Raw genomic sequence first — 26,863 nt, 5'->3', positions numbered from 1 at the left:
TACATATTTTTATTTGAGTGTAAGAAAAAATAATAACAAGGGCAAAAAAGTAAAGTGTTTGGGCCGCCAATGACAAAACAATAAAACTGATATGACCTCAGGCTAAAAATAAATACCACAGATAGAAAATATAACAAAATATTTTGCTTAAAGTCAGGTGTAATTACAGACATAAATATTTGATTATTTATTCTAGTGATTATAAAGGCCATACAGTGAATAACAAAGATGCTATGGTGCCCTTTTGGCGACCAGGAGTCTGGAGGAAGAAAACACGCACACACCCAAAAACACACAAATGCATCCACGCATCCATCCACAACAACTCACGGCACAGACTGTCACACTCCCGTTCTCCAGACTCCATCATCCCTTCCTTTCAGGCGGAGTAAGACCCCTCTGCTCTTTCCATTCACTAGCGTATTCACAAATAATGTACAATTTGGAGGCGTTTTATGGCTTCGGTCTGCAAGCGTTTCTGTGGACGACAAGAAAACAGAGCGTCGTTTCATCGCATCGCCTCAGAGCATCATCTCAGATTCAGATCAAACGTCTTACACTGAGCAATACAAGCGTGTCATACCAGAGAAAACCATTTCCCAGAGACCTACAGCCTACGCGCATCATTACTTGTAACATTTATGAAATGATTCTTCTGAACATGTGTGCTGCAGTGGCACTAAGACTTGCCAATGGAACGGCTGTGCCACAGATATCACATCATATTCCTTTATTCTTCCTGAGGCTATAAATGCCAGAAGACCAGATGTGCAGCACGTGCATCTGAAAATAGTCCCAGAGTCATGCTTAAAAATGAAAGCTAGAACTCAGATGTTGGTTTGAGCTTTAGGGACTTGTTGAGAGTAAGTAACCATGGCGAATCCCAGGAGAAGCATCCTTGAAGTGCTATTCTGATTTTAAATAAATGAATAAAAGCAACGTACCATCGCTCTGGGGTGTTTTTTGTGTCCAGTGTGGGTAGCTGGGTATCTGCTGGCATGAGCCCCTTCTGTTCGACATCCCCTCCACCTTCAGGGAGGTCAGCGTGGCCCCCCCTCTCTGCATCAGCGAGGAAAGGCTCAGAATCGGGGTCATATTCGTAGGAATAGTAGGACAACTCCGCCATGGATCCTTGCTCCTCTTCACCTGTAGAGATCAGGGGAGGTGAAAAGTGGAGGTACATTAAAACAAAGACTTGGAAGATTTAAAGATGACATCGCTCCCACCAGGAGGTATGTGACCCCCTCCCCCCCCCCCCCCGTCCTTTAGTTTCTCTCCGCCCTGTTTGTATTACCAGATATCCAGTTTATCTTACTGCCCCTGCAGGTCCAGCACCATTCTTGAAACATTACCGCTCATGCTTTTTCCTGATTTTGATGCGTCACCAAAAAAAAAGGATTCTTAATAAACAATAACGGGATGTTCCAAAGAATTTAAAGGAAATTAAACATGTTTATGGCTGAATTAGGAGAGCTTTGTTCGCAGCTATTCATCAATAATACTCCAGGAAGGAAGCCAAGGAGCAGAAACAGCAGCGGTGGAATGTTGGATGAAGAACCGCAGCAGACGCTCGCTTCCGGCAGGTAAACAACTTTTACCTGCCGGGCTGCACAAAGGAAAAACACTTGCAGCATAAAAAAAATAGCAAAGGAAATGAAACGTGTCCCACGCTGTTCGTAGCGCTGCTCCTCACACAAGTCGCCGCACTGGACCAGCACGCCGTTTTAGAACGTCACCGACTCAAGACAAAAGCGGCGTCAAGCCCCGTCGAGATGGAGATGCAGCGCCTGAAACCCGAAATGTTCGTTTGTGCAGGCAATGCCACGGGCCCAGCCAGCGGGTTTAACACGAGCATCGGGAGGAAGAAGAAGAAGGAACTTAACAGTAGAGATAGATGCTCACTTACTTGTCTGAAGTTAAAAAAGAAAAATATTGCAAATGTTTTACAAAGAAGGAAATACATTCAACATGTTTGTTAGACCTGTTCGTTCTGGTGACAAGCAGGGCATGCAAACATAACTTGTTTACAAGAGAACTCCAGAGGGCAGCTTTAATATCCCGCACATCTGAAGGAAGTAGCCCAACGCAGACAGCAGGGGTCCCTCCCTACTTAAAAAGTAGGAAACTCAGCCACTTCATAATACGGTTATTCTAATGATCACCTACTATGAATCCGATATATTTGATTTTATTAATACATTTTGGAAACAAAAGAACTTTATAATGCTAATAATAATCAAATGTAAATACCTGATTTGTAATGCTAGAAATGGAATGGTTACAACACGTGCACATGAAGGAAGGTGTCATCTCTGATGGAGCCTGTGTGCTCATGCTGTTGTCCTCTGGTTCACTACTGAGACAAGTCTGCACAGGGAAGCTAATTCCAGAGCTTCAGCTTCCTTCACTGCTCCAGTGGAAACTGTCATTTCCTTGGAGGCTCTAAGCAAACATGTCATCAATATTCTAATAACATGTATTCAATCTAATCCTCCCAGGGACATCACACACACACACACACACACACACAAATGTCTATATATATATATAAAGATTAAGAACTCTTTGTCATATGTATATCACACATCAGTGCACACAACACAAAATAAAACACACATATATATATATATATATATATATATATATATACTGTATGCAAACATATGTATAAATGTTTATGTTTGTATATACAGACATATACATACGTGCATATGTGTACACACATACACACACACACACACATCCCTACATATGTAAATACCAGCGCTTGTACTCAGGAGGCATTTGACTGTGAGCAGCTTTGGGAGCTGCATGTTAAGAAACAAGTCAGTGCAGGCTGTGCCATCTCTCTCTCTCTCTCTCACACACACACACACACACACACACACACACACACACACACACACACTAATATCTTGTGAATGACTCAGTGCCTTTTCGTCTTTTCGTTGCCAAATGCAACAGAGCTACATCCTCCGTCCACAGCGTCGAGCATCCTATCAGGAATTCTCTGGCCACCGCTCTGGAAGTGGCGGCTGATCTGAGCCTGTGGCAGAGCAACATTCGGGCCTGCAGTGTGAAACCTATCAACCTATTCATCACAACATTTCCAGACATGATGCGGCGTCAAGGGAATGCGCTGTCACACACCCAACCCACCTTCCCACTCTCTTCCTCTTCGGATCCTTCCTCTTTTTCTGCCCCATTTTCTTTTTCCTTTCACCTCCCATCCACCTCTCTTTGACTATTCATTCTCCCTTTGCTTTCTCGGTTGGGCACCTATCATGAGATTGTTAAATCTCATGATAGAGCAGCACATATTGACCTTTGTTTGAATAAGAATAAGCTGCAGTATTCATACAACAGGCAACATTCTGCTGACGGCAACATGAATATGAAATGCAATCAATGCAGTAAAACCCGCTGTAGGTAGGTTATCTAGTGATTTGCAGCTGAGTTCTGCAGCTGGCTTTAGCAGGCTTGTGGGGGGGGGGGGGGGGGGTAATGAGCAAGATAGAGGTGAAATGTAAATATTGTGAGCAGAGCATGTGAGGGAGATGCAAAAACTTTGTGTGGGCAGGGAAATGTGTGGTAACAGATGTTACCTGTGTGAACAGGCACTGAGGGCTGCTCCGTTTCCTGGCTTGCCATTGGTTGCCTGTCCTCCACCACGGCCTCCACTGGAAATACCAAAACACACAGCCTTCAGATTATTCATATTTACGTGGCAACCACACCACCTTAAACCCAGTAATCAGGAATCCAAAATACGGCCCAGAAGCCTTATCCACCCCCACAGAGCAACACTTCTTGGCAAAACAATGTTGCACCCTCAGTGTTAACCGAGGGCCAAAACAGAGTCTGTGTGTGGAAACAAATTATATCTTTTTCCTTTTCAAAACAGGAAAACGGAGGCATGGATCTCTGCTGCGCTACCATACACAAACAAACAAGGTCAGGAGCTTGAGACAAAAATACAGCTCTTTTGATAATCAACAGCACTTGGCACAAACCGAGGTCTTTTCCCACCACAGTTTTGTCTATTCCGTTTCCCAATGTGCTCTACAACATGAAGGCTTCTTTGTTGTTGGGCTGTGCGTCGGAAAGGAATGTGACAAGGATTTCAAAGGGCTGGACAAAAGCACTCTGTCATTTGGAGAGAGCCCTGTAATACAGCAGTGAGCGAGAGGAGGGGTGTGTGTGCATGCGTGTGTGTGTGTGTGTGTGTGTGTGGCGGGTGGATCCCCTCAGAAAACTCATCCAGTAATCAGCTCAACACCTGAACAGATGCTTCTACCGCTTAGATCCTTTAACACAGGCAGGAGAGCGGACACACTGTCATGTGCGTGAGACCAGACAAACACACTGGACATGGGGCTCATTTCATATAGAGCTGCAGGAATATAAGACTTCCTGTTGATACAGTGACGATATCTGTGATTCACAGCCCAGTTAATGTACAAATGCTCACGACACAGTTAATGTCAGCTTGAATAAAGCAGCTATTTTCAGCGAAAGGGGTCATTTTGACTGTGCTAGCAGTAATGCAGACAACAGGATATGATAGGCCTTACAAAATAGAAGTAGACATATGTGTCCTATAGTGTAAATATGGCAATTCGGCTTATCATTCTCATTTTGTTTTGCATTAACCAAACAGCATTGAGAAACATAACCACCCCGTCATCTACAGTGCAATCTGGCGCTGTGCAAATGTATTCATTTAAGACGTTTTTTTCCGTAAGGATTTACCATGCCTAGTAAACTATTTAAATCTGAAATGAATGTCAGGCGATTTGCTTTAAGCCCTTACTGTGAGGACACTGGGACAGCGGTGCCTGCTTGATGCGCGACCCATTTCGACAGGCAAACACCTCCATCTGGCACTGGTTCTGGTACAGCTGGCCATCCGATCCACAAACTGGCTCCCCGTCATAACCGCAGTCCCTGTAGCAGGTGCATCGCTCGAGCTGCTCCTCCTCCAGGCAGCCGAACACGTTGTTGCACTGGTTTGCCTGCACGAAACCTGTTGACAAAATACGTGTAAGGAAACCAATGGAAGACAAGGTGCTATTCAGGGTGCGGTGTGAGCCTCACCTATCCACTGATTGGTTGAACTTTCCACCTCATTGCAAGTGGGTCCGTCACACAGTTCTCGTGCCAGTGGACTGCTTTCACTGACATTGTAGAACCGGGTCGCTTCAAATGCTGAATGACACACACACAAAAAAAGAAGCCACTTCATAAATCAAGGTGAGTTGGATGTTTTTTTTTTTTTTTTTTTTTGCTTCTCTTTAAAGAGCAGCACTTCAAATAGTCATCAGAGGCACACCTGGTTCATAGTAGTCATAGATCTTGACCGGAACAGGCGCCGTCTTGCCTACAATGTATTCTCTGACAGCTTGGAAAGCCACACACGTCATACACTGGCTGGGAATCTGAGCAGGGGAGACAAACAGAAATAAACATGTGCAAAAAAAAAAAAAAAAAAAGCAGGAAAAATGCAGATAGGACAAAAACTAAGCATTCTCACAGTTAGATATTTTATTTAGAAGCACACCTACCCTATGGAAAAATGAGTTGCCACATGCCTGCACACACAGCATTCATTGACACAATGAGAGTCCTGATGGCCACAACCAAGAGCTATTTTAACTCACCTCGTCAAAGTAGAACAACACTTTTCTCCCATTCAGCTCATATCTCTTCAGACCCACTCGCTTGTCCATCAGCAGCTGTTGGGGGGGGGAATACACCAGTAAAGCACGACAAAAAAAAAAACACCACATAACTTGACTTGAGCAGATCCCTGCAGACACAGGCATGGAGGGGTTTTTTTGGTCACATTTTCCTGGACGTGGTTCAAACATTCTGCAGTGTCTGTGAACACAGGTGTGTGTTGTTTATCACTACTGTATAGGACTCTTCAAACATAAGACTGCTAATGATGAGTGATATAAAATATCTATTTATGGGCGGAGAACACAAGGCTTGCAGTTGAGCTAGAGCGCATTCAATTCTATCATTAATATACAACTGGAGGTCATCGACATGGAAACTGTCATATTTAGCAATCAGCACCACAGCGGACTGGACAGCTCCATGTCAGAGATCAAACATCAAGAATACGTTAAACAGCCCAAGGCTGAATATATAGATACTCAAGCGTCCTCACAGGATCCTAAACGCAGAGCTGTCACAATTCATTGCAAATTCGGCTGAGAATATTTAAAAAGTATATTTAAATATAGAAAAATGACAATATGAAATATGTTCTATAGAGTGTGACGGGTGAGCTTGGAGCTGGAGCAGATAACGGAGACAGAACTGCTGCAATTTTATGAATGATAATGTGTCTGCACCTACTGAACTAAAGCTAAGTTGGAGATGTGATTGTTTGTGACTAGAAAACGAACGTCTGAGCTGAACTGAATGTGGATCCTAGCGCTTTGATTACCGTGTCTATGCAATCCAAATGTCAGAGGCCACATGGTCTGCATTTCAATGTGCTCTGTGGGCCACAGCTACAATCCAAACCATGTGCACGCCACCATAACGTTATAGCAGGGGTGGAAAATGCACAGGTCACCAATCATGACTCCGCAAGCTCTACAGCGGAGCAAATCAACAAGCGATCCCAGTTTTCCTCTGGGATCGCCTGATCAGTGCTCGAGACCATTTCTGGTATTTTGGGATGCTTTTGCACAAGCGTATAGTTGGGTCCAACATGCATGACCATATCTAGTCACTAGTCTCTATGAGTGCATGAATGAGTCATGGGTGACCTGTTTACCGAACATCTGGGTATTTGCATAAGGAGCCAGCAGAGTTACCCCCCCCCCCCACGGGGAGATTTTTCATCCTGTCAAAGGTGGCAGGCTTTGGACAGCAGGGGTTTATGAGGTGCCCAGCCTGAGCTGGCGCCACCGGGACACACACACACACACACACACACACAGTCCCTCTTTCTTTCGGTCTTTTTCTGTTTACAAAGCTGTCGTTTGTCTATCTAGCAAATAAACTTCTATCCACAGTGTGTTCTGAGCTGTTAATTAAGCAAAGCTCATTATTACATTAGGCTGATAAGAGGTTGTGGATGTGGTAGCTTCCATTCAGTCACCGGTCTAATCATTCATGACCGCGGGCTCCAAGAAAGCGACCAGACAAGACCGCAGAAGCCAAGCTTGCCACCATAAATTGAGGAATGTAACTGGCAGTCAGGCAGGCAGCAGTAAAACTCCAAGGGAGGCCAGCAGGGGTGTAAACTGAGCTTGTTAGCCACAAACAACTCAGGTCAGACTCAACTGACTCGGTCACAGCCGCGTGTGTGTGTGAGTGTAGAGGGGGAACCCTAAAACTGCCTGATAATGAGGGACAGGCCTCTGATGGGTAGCTGGCAAGATGATGACCGGAATCAAGCACTTATATTTCTCATCAATGTCTCTGGCTCTATATCAACATTAATCCAATCCTCAACCGATCAAACCATTTGTCACACTTTTACAAGAGTCTCCAAAACATATGTGCTTTCCCTGCTGTCCTTTACATGTCTGTACCTGACAATCAGGTCCTGAGTAGGTTGGTCTTTCCCTTATCGAACCTTAACCACCAATCCGGTGGCAATGGAACATGCAAACGCATGACAACACGCGAGTTGTTTTCACACTGCATAGGCCTATGTGTGCAGGCCATTTATAGGAAATCTTCGTTCTCCTTGCAACAATGGAGGCGATAAGCGAAACACTTGAGTCCTTCCTGTTCTAACAAATATTTACACAGCGCCTTCTACTGTACCACAGCCATTATATCCACATCCAAAGCGCGACTGCGTTTGTTTATGGCGACTCTGCTTAGAGATGCTTCCTGTGGAGCTGTGTTTATGTGTAAGCAGACACAAATGAGTCTCCAAAGGAAACATGATTCGGATACATTTGCAAGACGTACTGCGTTTTGTCAAACAGCTTCCACATACATTCGGTGTGCTCTTCAGTTTGGGTATTAGCTCATATCTTGCATCTTTGCCCTGCCTGCTAGCAAAACGGCGAGCCTCGATGACCAGCAGAAATAGCCAGATGTTGTCTGTGGATATCTTTGTGTGCTCAGAATTGTGCACATTCTGTGAACATCTCGGTGAAAAGTGAGAGCATGTGTACTAATTATATGATTACATACCCTTTCTAGACTTTCGACATCTGCTCGGAAGCCAGAAATCATGGGAACTTCTATCACGGCCATGTTGGATGAGCCTGAATGGAGCCATCTGAATGGAGAGCCGGGGTTAGGATGGAAATTATTAAAGGCAGAGATGCGAACACGGCTGCTGTGTTTAATTATGCACAGTGTGTGTGAGGACGTTCTACCTCGCACAGACTTCTAAGGTAATATGGAAGTCCATTTTGTCCTGGTGGGCTGCTGGATCGTCATCATCGATTGGTGCGCGCCGCTTGCGGTTAAGCTCAGAGCGGTTGTCAGCACGGCTGCGGGGGCGCGAGGAAGGATGGCGGGAGGAGGAGGAGGAGGAGAAAGAGGACGGGGTCTGCAGCTGCCGCTCTTGAAATGGCTCTTTAAGGTCCACCCTAAGCTGGAAGGCAGGCTTTGACACTGGGTCAGGTAGGTTGTAAGACACATCAATCTGGAGACACAGGGAATGGAGGGGGGGGGGGGGGGGGCATTTTACGGTGTCCATTAAAATCAGAGTTTAAATGCTCCATCCTGCTCTCGGGACGTGACAGCTTGTTGCACCGTTTTCAGCCCAGAATGAGCATTACAACTTTAGAAGTTTTATTTTACAGTCTTTGATAGTATTCATGAAGCCTTTTCCACTAATGACTCCCGCGTGCCAAAGCTCTGACTTAGAAGTAGAAATATCTCAACTTCTTCAAATGGAATAGCTCCAAAATTTGAAAAGATGCTCTTGTTTCCCAGAGGATAAACCTTACTGGCATTGTTTATTCCCTCACTTTTGCTTTAGTGCCATCATGAGGCTTATATTTATGCTTTTTTAAGATATTAAGTACAGTATTTATTTCCTTAACATTTGACTTAAAATCCAATACTGTATTTAACTTCTTTGAGCTTGTATACATGCAAAATGACAATAAAGTTGACCCCAACCCAACCTAACTATTATGGGTAACATTTTAAAATGTGCAGTAGCTGTGTGGCTACACACCATTCAGTCAGTTATTCATCTTCTGAACAGTGACTGGGTCGCGGGTCGTGCTGGAGTCTATCCCAGCAATCTAAGGGTGAGAGGCCGAGTACACCCTGGACAAGCCGCCAGTTCATCGTAGGGCCACACACAGACAGACACTCATTCGCACACATACACTCGTGGGAAATTTCGTGGAACAAATTCCCCTAATTTGCATGTTTTTGGTGATGGAAGGAAGCCGGAGAACCCGGAGAGAACCCACGCAGACACGGGGAGAACATGCAAACTCCTCACAGAAAGGCCGCAAGTCGGATTTGAACCTGTGACCTTCTTGCTGTGAGGTAACAGCGCTCACCGCTGTGGTCTTCAATGTTAACGAGCAAAAACAGAGCGCCACTAGCATGATACTTTCGGCTGCGTCAAAGAAATGTTTGTGATTTAGGACATCGGGTCTTTAGCTAATTGCCTTATTTTGGTTTTATCTTAGCCTTTTCATGAGCGGATGTGACCAATAGCAAGCGGGGGCTTGTGTGACAAATGATTTGATATTTTTTTGTACTCTCTACTATCAAGACAGGTTTTCGAGAGTTTGCCACATATTTGACATGTCTTTGAGGCTTTTATATGAAGGAACAAAATTTATGCTTTTTGGCATCACGGATTGGAAACAAACTGCTTAGTTCAAACACTTTAGCACCTCTGGCACCAAAAAGACAAGAAAACATGAGCAGCACTTTAAAGCATAAACCACAAATCCTATTCACCGGACACGAGCACCGAGGAGACTACTATTTCGGCCCGAGGACAACTTCCTGCTCTTTTAAATTTTGTAGAACATTATTATTAACAGAACTGCACACACTGGATAAATCATCCAGTCTGATCTGAGGCCTTTGCAAAGCCACTACATAATAATCCCGAGGCACAGGACGCACGCCGTGCTCATCACTTCGAGTCTGTCTACAAACACTCGCTCTCACACGGGGCAGTTTGATTGTTCCACCCTTGTACTTCACGAGAGGCCAGGTGCCGCTGGCCCGGGGGGCTGTCAGAGGGGCTGTGTTGACGCATGGAGAGGTGTGGACGGAGAGAAAGTAGAGGAGCCGGGAGGTGTGAAGCCAGAAACTCTGCCTTTGTGCATGAGAAACCCAATTATGTCGCTGCACTAACAGATCAGAGCATCAGCTGCTGCATCTGGCGCTACCGCGACTCAAGGCGCATCACACACGTTTCTGAGAACAGTTTCTCAAACATTTTGATCCAGAATGATTTCCTATTCGTGCCTCGTTTGGTTTTAAAGGAGGCGAACATTTAAACGTGGTGTTATTAAGAAGAGAGGGCAGGATACCAGCCGACAAAAAGGAAAAATGACTCCCACATGACTCCAATTCTTCTCTTCGCCAGTAACAATGTAGAAAGTACACAGCATCCTGTCCAGGGCGACAATAGGAATAAACAGGAATGAGCAACACATTCCATAACGACGCCGTAAACTCTACCGGATTGCTCCAATTTACACGGAGGAATTTGGGCATTTATGAGGCAATGGCCACTGCTTAGTCTGGTATTCCATTTCCTTGCAGGTGAAGTATTATGGCTCCTTTCTGGGAAATGTCCAGGTCTGAAAATACGTACATATATGTGTGAGTTTGTGTATTTGAGCACTGCGTGTACCTGCATGAGACAGCAGCCCTCTCCTTTAGCGCTGACAAAAAGGCCTGTGGGAATACTGGGGATCTGGGAAAAACACACAAGCAAGAAGAGAAACAAAGAGAGTCAGAAAGGGCAGGAGGAGGCGAATGAACGCTGCCGGACTGCCACTAGGGGTTCCCTGGCTCCTAACCAGCAGTACTTAATTACCCCCAAATTAAGCTGACACCACTAATCACAGCAGGGGAACATACCACCCTCTCACCTGAATCTGATGGAGCTCTTTTACATACTCAGTAGTGCTGACCTGACGCCACAGCCGCGGCGGTTTGTGACCACAATGTCAAGTTTGTAATGTGTGGGTGAAAGAGCCAATAAAACAGAGTTATTAAATCATCAAATCAACAAAGTGCTTTTGGGAAATCCAACGTATTCAAGCCAGGTTTGGTTTGGCAACGGGAACAGGTTGGCTACTAAACAGCCGGACACAGATTCATGGAGCTCACTCTTTAATGCCAAAGTAGGACTCTGGGGCATAGTTGCTCATCAATCACTGCAATAAGGAGGGAAACCTTTTTTTAAATGTGCATTTGGTTCTCTTAAATGAAACGTCCACTCATAACCACTCTGGCAACCAGTCGTTGTCCTTTGACGACTTCTGTTGATAAAGTGCCGTCAATCTTGGCAAACAATCTGAAGGCATCATCTCGTGCCTCATCTGCTTACAAAAACACAGAAGAGGATTCTAGCCATGAAGAGGATGTTTCATTGGATCGCTGTTTCCGTCCGCGGTCACCTTGGCACGCTGGAGGAGTTTCTTGTTTTCCCCGTTGAGTTCAAATGTCTCCTGGAAGTCGAGGTTGGTGGAGGCCAGAGAGATGGTGAGGTTGACCCCGCCGACATAGGACAAGATGGCGTACTCCGACAGGGCCTGCAGAGCGACACACGTATCCTGCACAGAGAATTCCGGAAGCTTTACTCTGCACTTGTGTTTGGGAATTTAAAAAAAAAACACAATTTGTATTAACTTGTGTTAACCTTTTTGAATTCAGTTAGATTATAATTTATATATTTTTTAAAAACGTCACAGCCAGCATATTTTTGTTGGTTGAACTTACCAACAATCGTGCAATGATTGTGGAATGATCCCGCTACACAGAAATACACAAGAGAACAGCAAACAGTGCTACCTGTGTCGAGGAGAAGCCCCCTAACGCATTCCTCTGCTGGGAGAGCCATTTGACCACAGGCAGGGCGGAGGCTACGTCCCCCAGGAGGGTATAGGTCAGGAGACCATAGGCCGTCATCTCCACCTCTGCTGACACCACTGAGAAAAAAACCCAATACCAGATCTATTAGAGGCTTGGCCTACACAATAAGAATAGTTATAGAACATTTGTTCATTAATAGAGATTCAGAATTACATAGCAAATAAACCTTTACCACAGCATCACAATTAAGTTGTTCACCTGATATTACACCCTCAAAACAGACTGGTTCACCAAGGCTTTTTCTTTTGCACCACCCAATTCGCTCTGGTGGGTCAACTCTCCCTGAATTTAAAATGCGACCTCCGTACTGTATTGTTGGTGGGTGTGGCAGTTATACCTGATTGAGAGATGCCATCGCTGAAGCCCATGAAAGTGTCCTCATCCGTCACCGTGCTGCCTGTCAGACTCCAGTGGGTGAGTCCATCTGCAAAGACAAAGAAAAGATAAAGGTCATCTCTCATCACACTAATGTAATAGATATGGTAGCATATCTTCCAGAAGCTATGCTACCAAGTGATGAGTGCAATAAGCATACTGCAATCAAGTAACAGTGTATTACTACTTTCCCTTAAAAAAAGAAGCCAAATATTCTAATACTTGCACAAAGTTTTAGTTAAGAGGAAGGAAATGGCAACGGGAAACTAACATAGATAAGAGATGGGGGTGGGGTGGGGTAGGGGGGGGGCACTTTAGCCTGGATTCTTTAAAACTACAAGCAGCCTCTGGGCAGAAGGCTTTAAAGGAAAATGCGCAATTAGTGCTGAAAGATTTAGAAAAAACCCTCTTGATTAGGTACCCAGTAAAAATGCATGCTGGTAAAGACGATAAGATTTATAAATCTTTCCTTAATATGATAATTGATTTTTCAACCTATCACCCAGCAGGAAAAACCATGACGACAGCCAGTCTGCTCCTGTGCCTTGCACAAAGCTGGTGGATCTCACATAGGCTACATAGCAATCTAAACTGAACTGCTTTATGAAAGGCTATAAGCCTGGTTTGCAGACTTAAATGTTTAGTCTACATTTTGTTTTATACTAGTGGTTTCCTCAGACTTTGGTCATTTTAAAGATACGACCACAGAAACAGGACACATGATTTTTACATTTACAATATATTCAATATTTTCACATCACATCTGCTTGTCAGCTGCTAAAACATGTGATGTTCAGGTCACTAAATCCTGCAGTGACTCACGGTGATGTGTGTGGCAGTACCTTGTGTGATGGCCATGTGGTTGAGGCGGCGCAGGGCCAGCGGGGCGTAAGGACTGCGGAGCAGGGCCAAGCCGTATGCAGACAGGGCCGTGGTGTAAGGGTCATCAGCAGAATAGGTGTTGCTCTCCAAGAAATTCTTGGCTTTTGCTACCGACACCTTTTCTTCCTGAGCCAGGACAGGACAGCACATGTGACAAACACAAAGTGTGATGACTGCGATGATCTGCATTTAACAGACACGGCAAAACATGCCTGTAAATTTATTCTGGTGATAATCTGTTACTGTTGAAACATGCAAATACTTGTGCTTTGTTTTATCATGCAGGTGCCGTAATTGATAAAGCATAGTTTTCGGTGCACGCAACTTTGCGCTGAGCAACGCTAAAGGAGTCTTTTTTTTTTGCATCTTTGTGTGCGTTAAAAGAATTTAGCTGTATGTGGACACCCAGCGCCGTCTTACTCAACTCCATGCAGCTGCTGGGAACAGATGAAAAGGGAGGGGAGTTTGGAAAAAAACTTAGTGAAGCAGTTGAACTATCTTCTAAGCCCTGAAAACATCTCTTTACTTGATTCCAGCTGCTGGCTATTCGTAAGCGTGAGTTATCTTTCGTGAATGACCCAGTGGTGACATTTGCGTGAGCAAAGCGAGTAACAGACATTACATAAAAGGAACTCTGGTATTCATCCTTTCATCAAATGCTGATACTGAACATTGATTTTTGCCATTCAAACTTGGAGAGTTGACTTTCATCTCATGCAGATGTGACCTTCAGCTCATCCCCGAGATGATACGCTTCAAGCGCTACTCACTGCTATCGGAGCAGCTGTCCTTTAATTAAGTGGGGTTGGAGGTTTTACTTTGATGTGAAGAATAATTGTGGATTTTTTTTTATCAAGAGTAAAGGAATAGAAAGCCCTTTAGAATGGACGGCAGAAGTAAGGGGGAGGTAAGCAGAGGAGCGGGAAATGGGAACTGCTGAGGACAGTGTTTACATTCATATGGTGCAGAGGTTTAATTATGGAGTGACAGAGTAAAGAATATTCAAACCCCAAAAAAAGGGGGGAGGCATAGAGGATAAGAAGATGTGTGAAGTTACCAAAGTGTCTTTCGTCGAACTTAACCGTCTCTAGAAGTCTGAATCGTTTGATGTCATCCAAAGTGTAATTAGATTAGCAGAACTGGGGCATAACAAATACAAGTACCGGTAGGCTAACTGCCAGCTCAGCATTCTTAACAACTATCAGGAATGCAGAGATCTGTCCACACATGAGCTGCACTTCAATTTACAGCCGGCTGCTAGAATGGGCTGCGGGAATAAGTGGCTCAAACTTGACAGGAAGTGCTCAGCGTGTTGCTTCGAATGATTAACAATTCTATAGCATCAATATAGGTGAGGGGAAACATTTGAATGTGCTCCTTCAGAAGGCTTTTAAATGTAATGCTGTTTAGCTTACACTGAGGCTTTTTTGGGGGGGGGATTGTTTACCTCTGTGGTTATCCCAGTCTCCAAGAGGGCAGCTACCACATAAGCGGTAAGCGAGATCTTCCCATGGATCCCTCCCTACGGACAGAAGTGCATGTCAGTTTTCAGTTCATTTCAAGGCCACTCGCAGAAGTCGGACAAATATTTCATCCAAACATTGGTGTGAGTAAATCATGTGAATTCTGGAGCAGCAATGAGGTTGGCACTCTTTTTTTTTTTAAGTCTGCCTCTGGAAAAGGTAACAGCAAACAAATAGGTTTTAGTTTTGCCCAAGTGAAAATAGTTTTGTTGATTTTGCCCAGGAACCTTTGGGCATGAAAACTAGTTTTGATATGACACAGAAACACTGGAAGCGAAGCGATTCACTATCTTGGACAAGTGCGTCTGGACCAGTGGACCAAATAGTCCGGTCCTCGTTCATATCGGCATCATCTCGAGGAGTAGATAACTCCTTCTAATTATCTTGACAAAATAATGCTGTATCCAAGTCTGTTCCTGCTCTTCATCCTGCCCTCACCCCTCACCCCTCATCCATCATCATCATCATCATCACCATCCACAAGCCTACCTGCAGGTCTTTGTTGAGGATGCGCCCCATGGCAGGGAAAGAGCCATCAACTCGTTGGTGCTTGATGAGCCAGGACTTGGCCACACGAAGCTCCTCCGGGTCAATGAAGATGAAACCCCGAGACTGAGCAAAAGATTTAAGCACAAATGCTGTCAACCTAGAAAGAGAACAGATAGAGGTGGACAGCGTGAGGCGGATGAAGAGGTAAAGAAAGCACAAGGAGTTAAAACAAGTTATGGCTACCACCTTCTATGGTTGGGTTGAGCAAAGCAACAAGCTGCCCCAGCTGCGCCACTGACACTGCAATACCTCACAGGCCTGGCACCTATCTTTCAAAAGTTGCCCATTCCCCAAAAAGCGTTTCACGGCATCCACAAACGTTAACCCTACAGGCAAAGGTCTGTGAATCTGGCTGGCCTACGAGCGCATCTGAAAGTTTATGAGCTCTGGTTTTCGTAGGCCATGAAGGAGAGGACCAGCAGAACCAGAGAGAAAGGCCAAGGGGACACGCCTGAGCTAATAAACACACACTCATCCATGAACAGCAGACCTCCCGGTAAGCAGAGGTCAAAAGCTGGAGTCTTTGGCCAACAGCTCCTCAGTGCTGGACGACAGCACCTCTGGCCACGCCTGACTGACAGGGTGAGACACACTACTAGCTCTGAAGAATCCCAAAATGAAGAATACCAGACCATGCTCTAGTTTTTCAACAGTAGGTCTGCAACTGACAATTATTTTCATTTTAAATTAATTTGCTGAATATTTTCAAGCTCAATTGATTAATAGTGCAGTCTTTAATATGCAAAAAAAACAAAAATAAATGGCTTCAAAAGATTCTTTTAAAGCCATTTGAACAAATGGTTGTGGTGGATTATTTCACTGTTACTATTTGGTGGATATTTCTTCATTTATAAATTCTAAAGTCTGTTGTGGCGAGTTTTCACCTTTGTGGCAAGCCTCCAAGAATTAATATTTGGTGAACGCAAAGATAAAGGATTACAAAAATGAGATAAAACCATATCAGATATCAGTTCTTTAGATCTCTGGTAGACAGCCCCCCCAACCCTGCTAAAGGTTCAGCTCCGTCTCTGGGCAGACGTGAATGCCATGCCACATGTTGAGACATGTAGAGCCAAGGAATGAGACTCACAGAACAGGAAAAAAAAAAGACCTATCTTGCTCTTGAAACTAATTAGATGAGGAAGGATAGCACTTTTACAGTTCTGTTAAATGTAGTTTAGTAATTTTTTTGGACGCTCAGTTGTTGTCTCTTAGCTGAAACTTGTGAATGCATAGACACGTGCAGGCTTCCTTTTTAAGATCCGTTCTATTAGCTGTCTCTTTAAATAGGTTTGTGAGAGCGTTTGGGTTTATATAACGTGACAATGCATATGAAACTGTCCAAAGGGTCGTATGGAAGCAGGGTTGATGTTCACAGTGCAAATGGGCAAGCTAATAGGAGTTAAAAGGAGGACTCTTGGGTGTCAGTGGTCTCAGGATGAATGAAGTCAAATTAAGATCTTCAAAGTCTGGCAATTAAAACCCATTAATTTTTTTGCCAAAAAAAATAATCTAATGCAACGTTTTCCTTGATGCTGGATTGCTGAGTTTGCAATGCCGCGGGCGGAGCTCTCGTTCAAGTCAACATCAGAAGGAAGCAGGGATCAAAACCACAGTTTAGTCACCCTTGTTATTCCTCGTCAGCACCATCCTTGATTGCGTCCATTCAGCAAACGCTCAGCTCTCCGTGTAGTGTTAATAGCCTTGGCATCAGAAAGATGGCTTGCGCTGCACACCAAACCGTTAATGCCAGCAGTTGTCTTTAAGTCCAATATTTTCATTAGATCCCGTCAAGTTCCACTCAGGTACATTTTACAAGCTGGGATATATAAACACTGCATTACGGGCACCTTCAAGCAGGTTGTAAATGCACTGCTCGGCTCATGAACTCTGGAACCAAAACAAAAGCTGTGCTTGTTTTGGATGCGAACATGTTGTTGATGGATTCACAACGTGTCGGATGCCGGTTTACTGAGGGTTTGCCATTTGGTTGTGACCCACAATCCGCACTCTGGCCTTGGCCGCCAAAGAAAACTCCAAACCACTGCCTGTTACATCCTCATATCCTCTCGCAGTCACCACAGGAACGGTTCAAGGTTTCCACAGCAGTTTAATGTCACCAATTACACTCAGGTAGTGACTCATTAGGAGCCAATTTTTTAGGCTGCATTGAAAAAAGGCAGAGAATAATCCTCTCAGTGTGACCGATATGAACTTTAATTCAATGCAAATAAATCTTGATGGCTCCAATTGTGCAGTTTGCTTACAAGCCTCTGCCGTTTATGTAACCTGCTGCTTCACTGGGCTGTAGCTTTATCAAATATAATACCCACCTCAGCTCATAAATCAGCCCAGAGGTACATGCACATTGTGCATGGGCCTCAAAATGCAAGCAGAGGACGGTCCCCACTGGGAGCACTGATTTCATGTTTAGCTTCATCTGCCCCTAATAAGCACGCACCCGTCATTTAAACACAACAGAAATAGATTCATGTGAGCATAATACACTGAGATGCTGATAAAAAAAAAAAACACACGTCATTGCGTTGGTCAACAAACTAAATCTAAAGAATGTGGCTTTAGATAAGCCTAGTTTGTCTGGTATGAGTTGTGTAAACTTTAACAGCTACTCCTATGATGACTTACCACATGCTGCCAGAAGAATCCCTTTCTCCAAAGGCACTGTAGGAACCATCCTCTCGTTTGTAGGTCAGTTGTCTCTGGTAGCCTGGTCAAGAATGAGGAACAGGAGAGGTGTCTAGATTAATTTCAACATCATTGCCTGCTCTATAGAGCCCTTCACATCTCTAAGAGCTCCACTGAACATTTCCCAAACAATCATTGTTAAAAAAACACTCTCATCAATACAAACTGTTCAAAAAAAGCACTCCATAGGATCCTCACTTTACTGTATGTATGTAGCGGGGAAAATCACATTCTAATTGCAGGAGGTGAACTCACGATTTTAGAGGAAACGGATTTTAAAGCAAATTGTGTTTTATGTCCTAGAAAGGTGTCAGGGTGTTTAGTGAGTGTTCTCCTTTCATCCCGGCATGTTTGAGGTTCGGACAGGAAACAAGAAGCAGAGAGGTTAACCTGAAGCCTTGGCATCATTTTACCGGCGGTGCTAAGACTGGCAAGAGCAGCACTTCCACATGTGGCTTTTCTGTGACCTTGAAACGCTCTTTGGACCTTCATTCAGTATTTTTCTGCAGCACGCATGGGGAAACGTTGGGATGAGAGAAAAGCAAGGCAAGCGTGTGCTCATTCCTACCCTTTAAACCTTTATCGATAAACCCATCACATTTGATGCACATGGCCTTTCAGGATTTTGAGACTTCTACTTCAGAAGTTTGATCCCCCCCCCCGCGAAAAAGCTGATAGATGCAAGCCAACACATGCATCTGCATTTTCCAAGAAAAAATTCCAGATTTTGCAAAAGTTACATAAATTAGAGCACTTACATAAAAAAATTATGTTTTGATTTTTTGACAAATTTGTCAGAAGGTTCCATTAAGACCTTATTTTCCAAAAATCACAGTGTTCTGACGATTACTTCATGGTGCGGGCTTTAAAGGGTTAAACAGCTGAATTCACATTTTCTACCCTTTTCTTGATGCATTTTTATGACTTCATAAGGCGCGTGGTCTTTAGACAAGAGTGTAAACTTTGGATTCTTCTGCGACCAGAAAGTTAATGTTCCATGGACTTTTTTTCTGTGACGAACTTAGAAAGGGTTATTTGGTACAACATAACAACACGCTATGCTCTTTGGTCTGAAATATCAACTTATTATTTGACAGGTATGACTGTCAATCTGAGGAACAACATCCAGATTCTTGTTCCAATCCATGAGCCAAAGTAAGAAGTGCCGGCCAGACCAAAGGTCGTCATGTCAAAAAGAACAAACGAATGTCCCACAAACAAAAAGCTTTATCCAAAGTAAACTTCACTCCAGCAGTTTCCAGAAAACCCCAACAACCAGATACAAACGGTCATAATTGAAAGTTTCATTGGACGTAGGTCAGCAGGATGTTAGGAATGCAGCTCATCTTTAGGCAAATCTGTTATCCGTTATATGAACAGTAGTAGCAGGAGACTGCAGATGGGTATGCCTGAAGCAGGCAGTCCAACAGTTTGTACGAATTAAGACCTCCAGACCTTCATTCCGTTTGTAATGAATATCTTTGCATGACATTTTACTGGACATCATATCAAAACCAAAATTACAGGGAGGACTTCAACAGAGTAAACCACCGAATCGTGCATTTAAATCTTTGTGAGACTGGCACATTCAGCTAGTATGAAAGGTTTGGTCAACGTGTCACGGCCAGCGCAACATGGTTGGGATGTGGTTTACCTTGCAGCAGGTAGTCAGTCGCTTCAGTCTCTACCTCCGGGCTGAGCTGTCTGGTCTTCTGCAGGTACTTGAGAACAAACACATTGGGGGCAAAGTGGATCATGTTCTGCTCCCCACATCCAAAGGGCAGCCTCAGCAGTTTGTCCAGGTTATTTAGAGTTGGACCCATTACATCCCCTGATAAAAGTACAAACAGGAAAATGCATTTCAAAAAAGACTGCTCTTGAAAAAGGTTGTAATGAAAATACTGGACATGTGACACATGCGCACACAATAAAGCAGTACCAATCATAAAAGCAGTAGCTCTCTCAGATCCAGGCACCACGTTGTGTGGGACCCCCAGAGTGAAGGCCTCATTGTGGTTCTCGTCAGAGTCTTCCTTCCTCCAGATCTTAAACTCTCCAACTGAGCCCCAGCCTGTTGAGAAGCCTATGTGACGCACCTATGTGAACCCAAAAAAAGAAAATGTTTTAAATGATCGCCAAAGATAAACAACTGTGAGCAGTGTGAAAATGCCGTGAAAGACACAAACCTGTACATGAAATTGCGCGCTGCCCACCGGCCACTGGAGGATCGTGGATTCATTGGATGGATGGATACCATGTCCAACCTGGAGAATAATGCACATGGATTCGTAATCAAGACTCCATTTGGCATGCTCGAGCCTCCTCGCACACAGACCTCATGGACTGTTGAGTCTTTTAACTCATTTTTCACATTTCTGAGAGCATGCATGCACCCATTGGCCCACGGGAACCTCAATACTGGAGATGAACGTTGTGTATTCAAAGGAATGCCCAATTTCCTTGTGTCCTCACCTGGACCAAGCCTCCCTTCCAACTGATCCAGAAGCTGCGGAACTCGTCCCAGGAGAGAATGCCCGGTGTGGCGGCACTGACCAAAGGCTCGCCCATTTTGCCCATGGAGACCCAGGAGCGAGTGTTTTGTCTCCCTCCAAGTACAATTTCTATCATTTCAGCAGTGTCATGGGGGCTGGTAGAGAGGGCAAAATGGGCATCGTTGTGGGTCTTAACCGCCACCTGGAACTGGCTCATCCTGGCTGGCTTCTTCACATACTGATACTCATATTTGTTGGGGGTGGAAATGTGGATTCTCTCTGAGAACGGAAATATTAAATACACAGATATTTTTTTTTAAAGGAAGGTATACCAGTACAAACATTATGCATTAATCAGTTTAAGAGATTTAATTAGGGATTGGATATGCAAGGAATTCATTTGCCATTGGACTCATGGGAAAAATTAAATGTTATGAGGAAAGTGTATCTGCACTGACCATTGGGACAGAAGAAGACACTGTATGTGTATTCTCTGGGCAGGCCTTCTGGCTAAAGGGAGAGGGACAGAAAGAGTAAGAGTTAAAAAAAAAAAATCCATAATAAAGATAACATTTTGAAACAAACTTTCGTATTCCTTGTCTCACTTAAAATATCAAATCGTTAATCCACTTTAATCAACCATTCTGATGTGATAACCTTCAGCTATGCAGCATTAGTCTCATGTTGAAGTGTATAAAAAATACCTCTTACCTCCACCTGGACGGTCCTGCGGACGTAGTCCACGCCGATCGAGGTCCTTCTGTCCTCCATGTCATTACCTGCTTTGCCTGTCTGCAGTCCATCTGAACAGCAGCTCGGTTCGCTGTAGGCAATAGCCCGGGCTATTGGGGGGGGCAACAAAGAACAGAATCAGCTTTCCTGCTTTCAATTACATCCCAGCTCAATATTTCCATCGTTGGTTGTCTAGAAGGTCTGTGGAGTGTTTTTCCCTCAGTTAGTCACCAAAACATGCAAAGGGCGCCTTGCTCTGTCAAGCCGAAAAAGCTTATTGGTTTTACCCAGTCAGAGGAAATGTACATTTGAGTTATTGCCCATGTCTAAATGCAGTGGTATTGAATAAAATGCTAATTGTGGGGTTTGGGCTACAGGACTGCTATGTTACATCCTGTGTGGTCAAGTCCTCTTAAATCTGTCTGCTCGGTAGCTGAGACGCTGTTTACAACCAGCATTTGGTGTTCCTGCAGATTGTGACTGCTGGTTGATGTTACTTGGTAATAATGTTGGCAAATTATGTAGGCATTTGAGGGAAAACCTAAAAACCAGTGTGTTTGTGAACCATCAAATATCTCCGAATAGCTGGATCAGGCCGTATCTCTTATGTAACTTGTGGGCGCTGACATATGGACAAACGTGTCTGGAAGAGGACTCCCAGTTCTCTTGCTGGGGTGCACATTGGACACGTGGCTCAGTGCCAGTGTTGCCTCTTTGTGTGTGTGTACTGAGAGGGAAATACAAGGGGCCAGGGGACTAGGAGTGGGCCATGGGGGGCCCATTGACCACCAGTGACCTGCAAACTCATCAACATGCCACTGAGTGTCACAGCACAGCTCTGGTCCCCCCCCCCCCCCACTGCTGGCCTGCTTTGTTCTCACATGTGCTCTGGAGGGGACTGTTTGTAACTCTGGGTGGGTGACCAGATCACACACAGCACAGCTTCTTGGCAAGCACAGCTCTCTTGAGTCAAAGGCTTGCCTTTTAGCCAGGCATCACACTGAAGGCATTGATGCTCTGCTGCTATAAAGCTGCCGAGAATTCACTTTAATTCACATGCCACTATTTCCATGATCTATGTTTTTATTTTATTTATTTTTTGCACAAGCACTAAAGCCTTTTTACTCTTTCATGCCATTACATTAATTTGATCTTGAAAATTCAAGTCTGGGGGAAAGAAATTATATTTCTCAAACAAAAGTCTGTTACCTAAATACCTGGAAATCATTCTTAATGATCAAACTCATAATGGTGATGCCCTTACACTTGTTTCTACGGTACCTGTGATGTTTGCTGACCCCAGTTCAGTGAAAGACAACACAATGGATGTCGGTGTAGCCTCTCCAGGAGCAACACACTTCTTCCGGGTGAGATGGTGCTTTCCAGGGTGGCCGACAAACTTTATGCCTTTTGGAACTGAGACTTTGACATGGACCTGGGAGAGGAGAGGAGAGGAGAGGGGAGGAGTTAGATCCCCTGTGACAGACCACAATGGCATCATTTCAGCCGGTACGTCCCGCCCTCATATTGCGTGTTCTCCTCAAAGCTCTGACAGCGAGGGAGAACTTTGAAATCACATTGTGAATTTTCCACGCTGACTGACTCATGCGTTTCAACCTCCCTGAAGGATTAAGATCCAATCATTGTCCCAAGTCTTACAGAGGATTTAGCAATGCAAAGGGATGTTTTCACTCTTCTTCACAGACATGCCACAAGTCATAAATAAGCCAGCAGGAAAAAACAAAAACAAAACAGGAATCCCATGTTGCTGGGTGGGCATGAAAGGAACGGATGCTCTGGATTGCATATTCACTAAACATGACATCAGGGCAGCACACACACTTTGCTTATCTGCAAAACGCCATGATGTCATCTCTGCGGAGCGCAGGATGGACCCATTTATGGCCAAGACAGAGCGTGCACGGCTACTCAGAGGGAGCTCTAGAACATACGTGTGGGTCGAGCTCATATCTGCACATTGCAACCATGTGCTTCCTGCAAGACCAGAGACTAGTCTTGCATTGATTTGACCATCACTCTGGTCCCGATAATTGCAGAACTAAAAGAATGTTTAAGGTCACAGTGGTTTGCAAGCTGTAGCCAATCACCTGTGAAGCACATCATGTCTTTCTGGATAAGAGAGAAGATTGGGCTGTCAGGCTGTAACCTGCGTTTCCAGAATCAAAATCAGAACTTTCTGGTCAAACAATGAAACATCTTCTGTGATACACTTCCTGTCAATGGCAACTCCCACGTTTGAAACGCGGGAGTTCTTTACACAAGCGTGACGGGTTATTCGATTTAAGAGTTTTAAAAAGCACACAGAACTCATCGCAGCACTCAAACCGCTCCGACACAATACGGCGAACAATCATTCACTATCTAATTACCAATATATGACATGAAAAGAGCTCAAAGAAGTGTCTCCTGATGCAGCTCCAGCATCCCCGTGGGCTGAGATGGGCAACAAAACACACTCTGTGGGGAAAGGCGCTCGCTTTCCCTCTCCTTCGGCGCCTCACCTCGGAGCAGGTTGGCAGGTAGTTGTAGACGGTGAGGGGAACTTTGGTCTGCTCCCCCCTGATTAAGTTGTAGGGCAACGTGAAGTCAACAAAGAAGCGCTTGAAGGCACGAAGCTCCGTTCTCTCGGCTAAGCCCAGCCCCTTCTCTTCCGACAGGCCGACCGCTTCCGTCACCCACGTGGTGATGGAATCCGGCACGTCCAGCCTCAGCTCAGCCGCCCCTGTTTCCGAGCTGCAAGTGATGCATGTTGAGATACAGTTTGCATGCCGAAACTATGTGTTACTGCACAGTGAGGTAAATAAAAAAAGAAATACATCAAGCAAGAGCACTTTAAACAGCCCAGCGTGATCTTCACGCATTTAACACAGACACCAGCCTCTCCCAATATTCCTCTGGAATCTTAGCCCATTCCTCGTGTTAAAATCCTAGATCTAAAAACATTTGGTAAATATCTTGTTTTAAAAGTTATTTACATTTTTTTCCCCAGTTTATTTATTTGTAAACTGATCAATATATATTAGGATTTTTTTTTTTATATATATAAATAATTTATTCCCGGGATTTTACAGTGACTAATTCTTCTGCAGTGTATTCCTGGGTTTACATGACATTTTCAGTGGGATTTATGTCTTCCGAAAACCAAGCCTTGGTGGACTTCACAGCATGTTTGTGATCGTTTTCCTTTTGGAATGTCGATGCCTGAGCTACAGCTTCCTCACAGATGGCAAGATGTTTTCTTCTAGGGTTTCCTCCGGTATACAATGGGGGTTGAATCATTCTCTGACACCTGTGCCAACAGCTGCACCTGCATCAACGTAAGGCCAGTAAACACTGGATGAGGTACCGTCAGCTGCTGACCTGATCTGTTTCTTTCACTGAAATGGACTGAGATCATTACTGGCAGCAACCGTTTAATGTTGGTCTTGGCAAACTGTCACAGAGCATGAAAACCTTTAAAAAAAACTGCATGCATGCATTCCTCATGATCAAAGTTTCCCAAAATCCACTTTTAATAGAAATCAGAGTGTTGGATTTCACAGGAAATTAGGTCGAGCAGAAGTCTCATCCAAAGGAATCAAGCCTATGGAAATCTATGGGCAGTTAATTTATATTGGAGGGAAATTAATGAAAGGAGCCGTTGAGAAAGTGACAGTCCGTTCCAAGATCGCCCAATTTAAATGAGGCACATTCCCACCCAAAAAGGGGGGTGGGAGGTAGATGCTGCTGGAATGATTAATCCATCTTGCTGCATCCACACTCGACTCGATGCTTTGCTCTGTTTTAACGGCCATTTTTAAATCTTCTCGTCTTCTTTCTCTTCCTGTTTAACAGTCCGAACCTCCTGTCTCTGTTTCAGCTTTGCATGTTCTTGCTCCTCTCTTCTCTCAAGTTTTCTACTTCCCTAAATGCTTTGGGCTGCGACGAAACCTAACATCAGTGCGGACAATATGGTGCACCTGATACAGTGCATAGCTACAGGCGCACGCATGGACGCACTCTCATGCACACAAGTCAAATATTTCTATAAACATTTAAATACCTGACATTGAGGCAGTGCCACACCCAAGTCTCTGGGAAAAATGTACGCCTGCGCTTCTCGGCTCTGCGAAACAAAACACAAGCTGACAGCAAGAAAAAGGCTTCGGCTGTTCATAATAGAACAAAACCATAAGTGTCAAATTTATTATTCTGGATTCCATGTTGAAATTCTCAAAGCGGCATGATGTGTTTAATGTTCATCGCTGCACTGAGAAGCACTTGTGATGATAAGGAATGAAGAAATATGGGCAAAGTAACAAAAACAACGGTCCTGCCATGTTGTCGGCTCCGCTTATCTATCAGTCATTTTCAGGAACCTTGTTAAACTCAAGCATGACAAATACTGGGATGTGCATTGTGAGAATATAGTAAGTAATAGCTGTTCTCTTGTGAACTTCCTTTCAAATGAGCTGCTTGTAAAATACTTCATGGGCCAATTAAAAAAACTAAACTGCCCCATAATGGTTAGAGATCACTCTAACATATAAATGGATAAAGGATTTAGCTTTCATTTTTAGTGACAGTGAATTAGAATGTGTAAGTTACGGTTTTTAGTGATTAATAACCAGGCATGGTTTGTCATGGTTAGTTGAGTGACACTAGGTCGCAGTCTGTGCGACTGACTCTGCACTTGATTCCTACATTTTCAATTTTCAGGGTTGGGTTGGGCGTGTTTTTCTTTCCTTTATTTGAATTCCTCAAAATCCTGACGAGCTCAAGGTGCTTGAATTTACCTCTGTGCACAGCTGCTTCATTTTTCAGCTGTTTGGACACAGACATTAGGTTCTACTTCATATTTAAAGTCAGACGCTCACCTCAACATTCCAGTAGCAGTGCAACTGTGTCCGTCTGTGAATGCGTTCTATTGTTTTTGTGTTCACTAATAATGGACTCTAGTTAAAGTGGTAGGGAAACATTTTAAAGAGCCACGGAGGGAACAGAATATTGTCATTTCTAGGCATGATGATGATGATGAATGTGGTTTATTAAGCCAAGCTCTCGCTAACAGCAGGGCCTTTACCTGGTATTGGGCCGGGCGTGCGTGGCGGCAACCAAAGTGGACGTATGTGGCTGGAAGGCGGGCACGGCCTCATCTGTGTACATGCCTCCACTCTGCCGGTGGTTCAAACTCACCATATCTGTCATCACAACCAGTCCTGTTTCCTGAGTTAGACACACAAGGAGACTAAGATCATTCATTTTTGTCCCAAATGGATTTTCTAGAATTGAGTCTGTGCTCTCACTGTGAAAGCAAAGCGTGCATCCTTGGTGATGTCCCAGTGCCACGGAAACACAGACGAGCGCCTGCGTCTCCTCGAGGACAGCCCGGGCCACCAGAAGTGCCCGTCATCTTTAGGAACACCAAAGGCATCCGACACGTCGAAGTCTGCCAGCTCTTTGAACACCTGCACAGAGAAAATGCGAGAGAAGGATTAGCCAGGTTAAAGGCAGAATTCACTGCTCCAT

At 44.3% G+C, this 26,863-nt stretch overlaps 1 protein-coding gene across 1 annotated transcript in view; it reads right to left on the bottom strand.

The window, feature by feature from the left end:
- Positions 1 to 341: 341 nt before the first annotated feature.
- Positions 342 to 26,863, bottom strand: part of cpamd8 (C3 and PZP like alpha-2-macroglobulin domain containing 8) — a 35,415-nt gene continuing 8,893 nt past the window's right edge. Inside the window, exons 17-44 of the mRNA XM_068743226.1 lie at positions 26,641 to 26,802; positions 26,418 to 26,560; positions 25,398 to 25,460; positions 23,857 to 24,088; positions 22,616 to 22,769; positions 21,314 to 21,444; positions 21,061 to 21,112; positions 20,583 to 20,881; positions 20,297 to 20,374; positions 20,050 to 20,206; positions 19,765 to 19,941; positions 18,051 to 18,132; positions 15,345 to 15,501; positions 14,780 to 14,854; positions 13,293 to 13,458; positions 12,413 to 12,499; positions 11,995 to 12,131; positions 11,601 to 11,756; positions 10,829 to 10,891; positions 8,361 to 8,632; positions 8,173 to 8,260; positions 5,661 to 5,735; positions 5,333 to 5,438; positions 5,098 to 5,208; positions 4,814 to 5,026; positions 3,606 to 3,680; positions 945 to 1,146; positions 342 to 478 (exon numbers count right to left, since the gene is read on the bottom strand). Of these exons, the coding sequence (XP_068599327.1) occupies position 478; positions 945 to 1,146; positions 3,606 to 3,680; positions 4,814 to 5,026; positions 5,098 to 5,208; positions 5,333 to 5,438; positions 5,661 to 5,735; positions 8,173 to 8,260; positions 8,361 to 8,632; positions 10,829 to 10,891; positions 11,601 to 11,756; positions 11,995 to 12,131; positions 12,413 to 12,499; positions 13,293 to 13,458; positions 14,780 to 14,854; positions 15,345 to 15,501; positions 18,051 to 18,132; positions 19,765 to 19,941; positions 20,050 to 20,206; positions 20,297 to 20,374; positions 20,583 to 20,881; positions 21,061 to 21,112; positions 21,314 to 21,444; positions 22,616 to 22,769; positions 23,857 to 24,088; positions 25,398 to 25,460; positions 26,418 to 26,560; positions 26,641 to 26,802 (3,714 nt within the window). The 3' untranslated portion in view covers positions 342 to 477. The remainder of the gene's footprint in view (positions 479 to 944; positions 1,147 to 3,605; positions 3,681 to 4,813; positions 5,027 to 5,097; positions 5,209 to 5,332; positions 5,439 to 5,660; positions 5,736 to 8,172; positions 8,261 to 8,360; positions 8,633 to 10,828; positions 10,892 to 11,600; positions 11,757 to 11,994; positions 12,132 to 12,412; positions 12,500 to 13,292; positions 13,459 to 14,779; positions 14,855 to 15,344; positions 15,502 to 18,050; positions 18,133 to 19,764; positions 19,942 to 20,049; positions 20,207 to 20,296; positions 20,375 to 20,582; positions 20,882 to 21,060; positions 21,113 to 21,313; positions 21,445 to 22,615; positions 22,770 to 23,856; positions 24,089 to 25,397; positions 25,461 to 26,417; positions 26,561 to 26,640; positions 26,803 to 26,863) is intronic.

Source organism: Brachionichthys hirsutus, chromosome 9, assembly GCF_040956055.1.
Source record: "Brachionichthys hirsutus isolate HB-005 chromosome 9, CSIRO-AGI_Bhir_v1, whole genome shotgun sequence".
In the NCBI taxonomy this organism is placed as follows: domain Eukaryota; kingdom Metazoa; phylum Chordata; class Actinopteri; order Lophiiformes; family Brachionichthyidae; genus Brachionichthys; species Brachionichthys hirsutus.
This window is presented reverse-complemented; position numbering and strand designations above follow the sequence as displayed.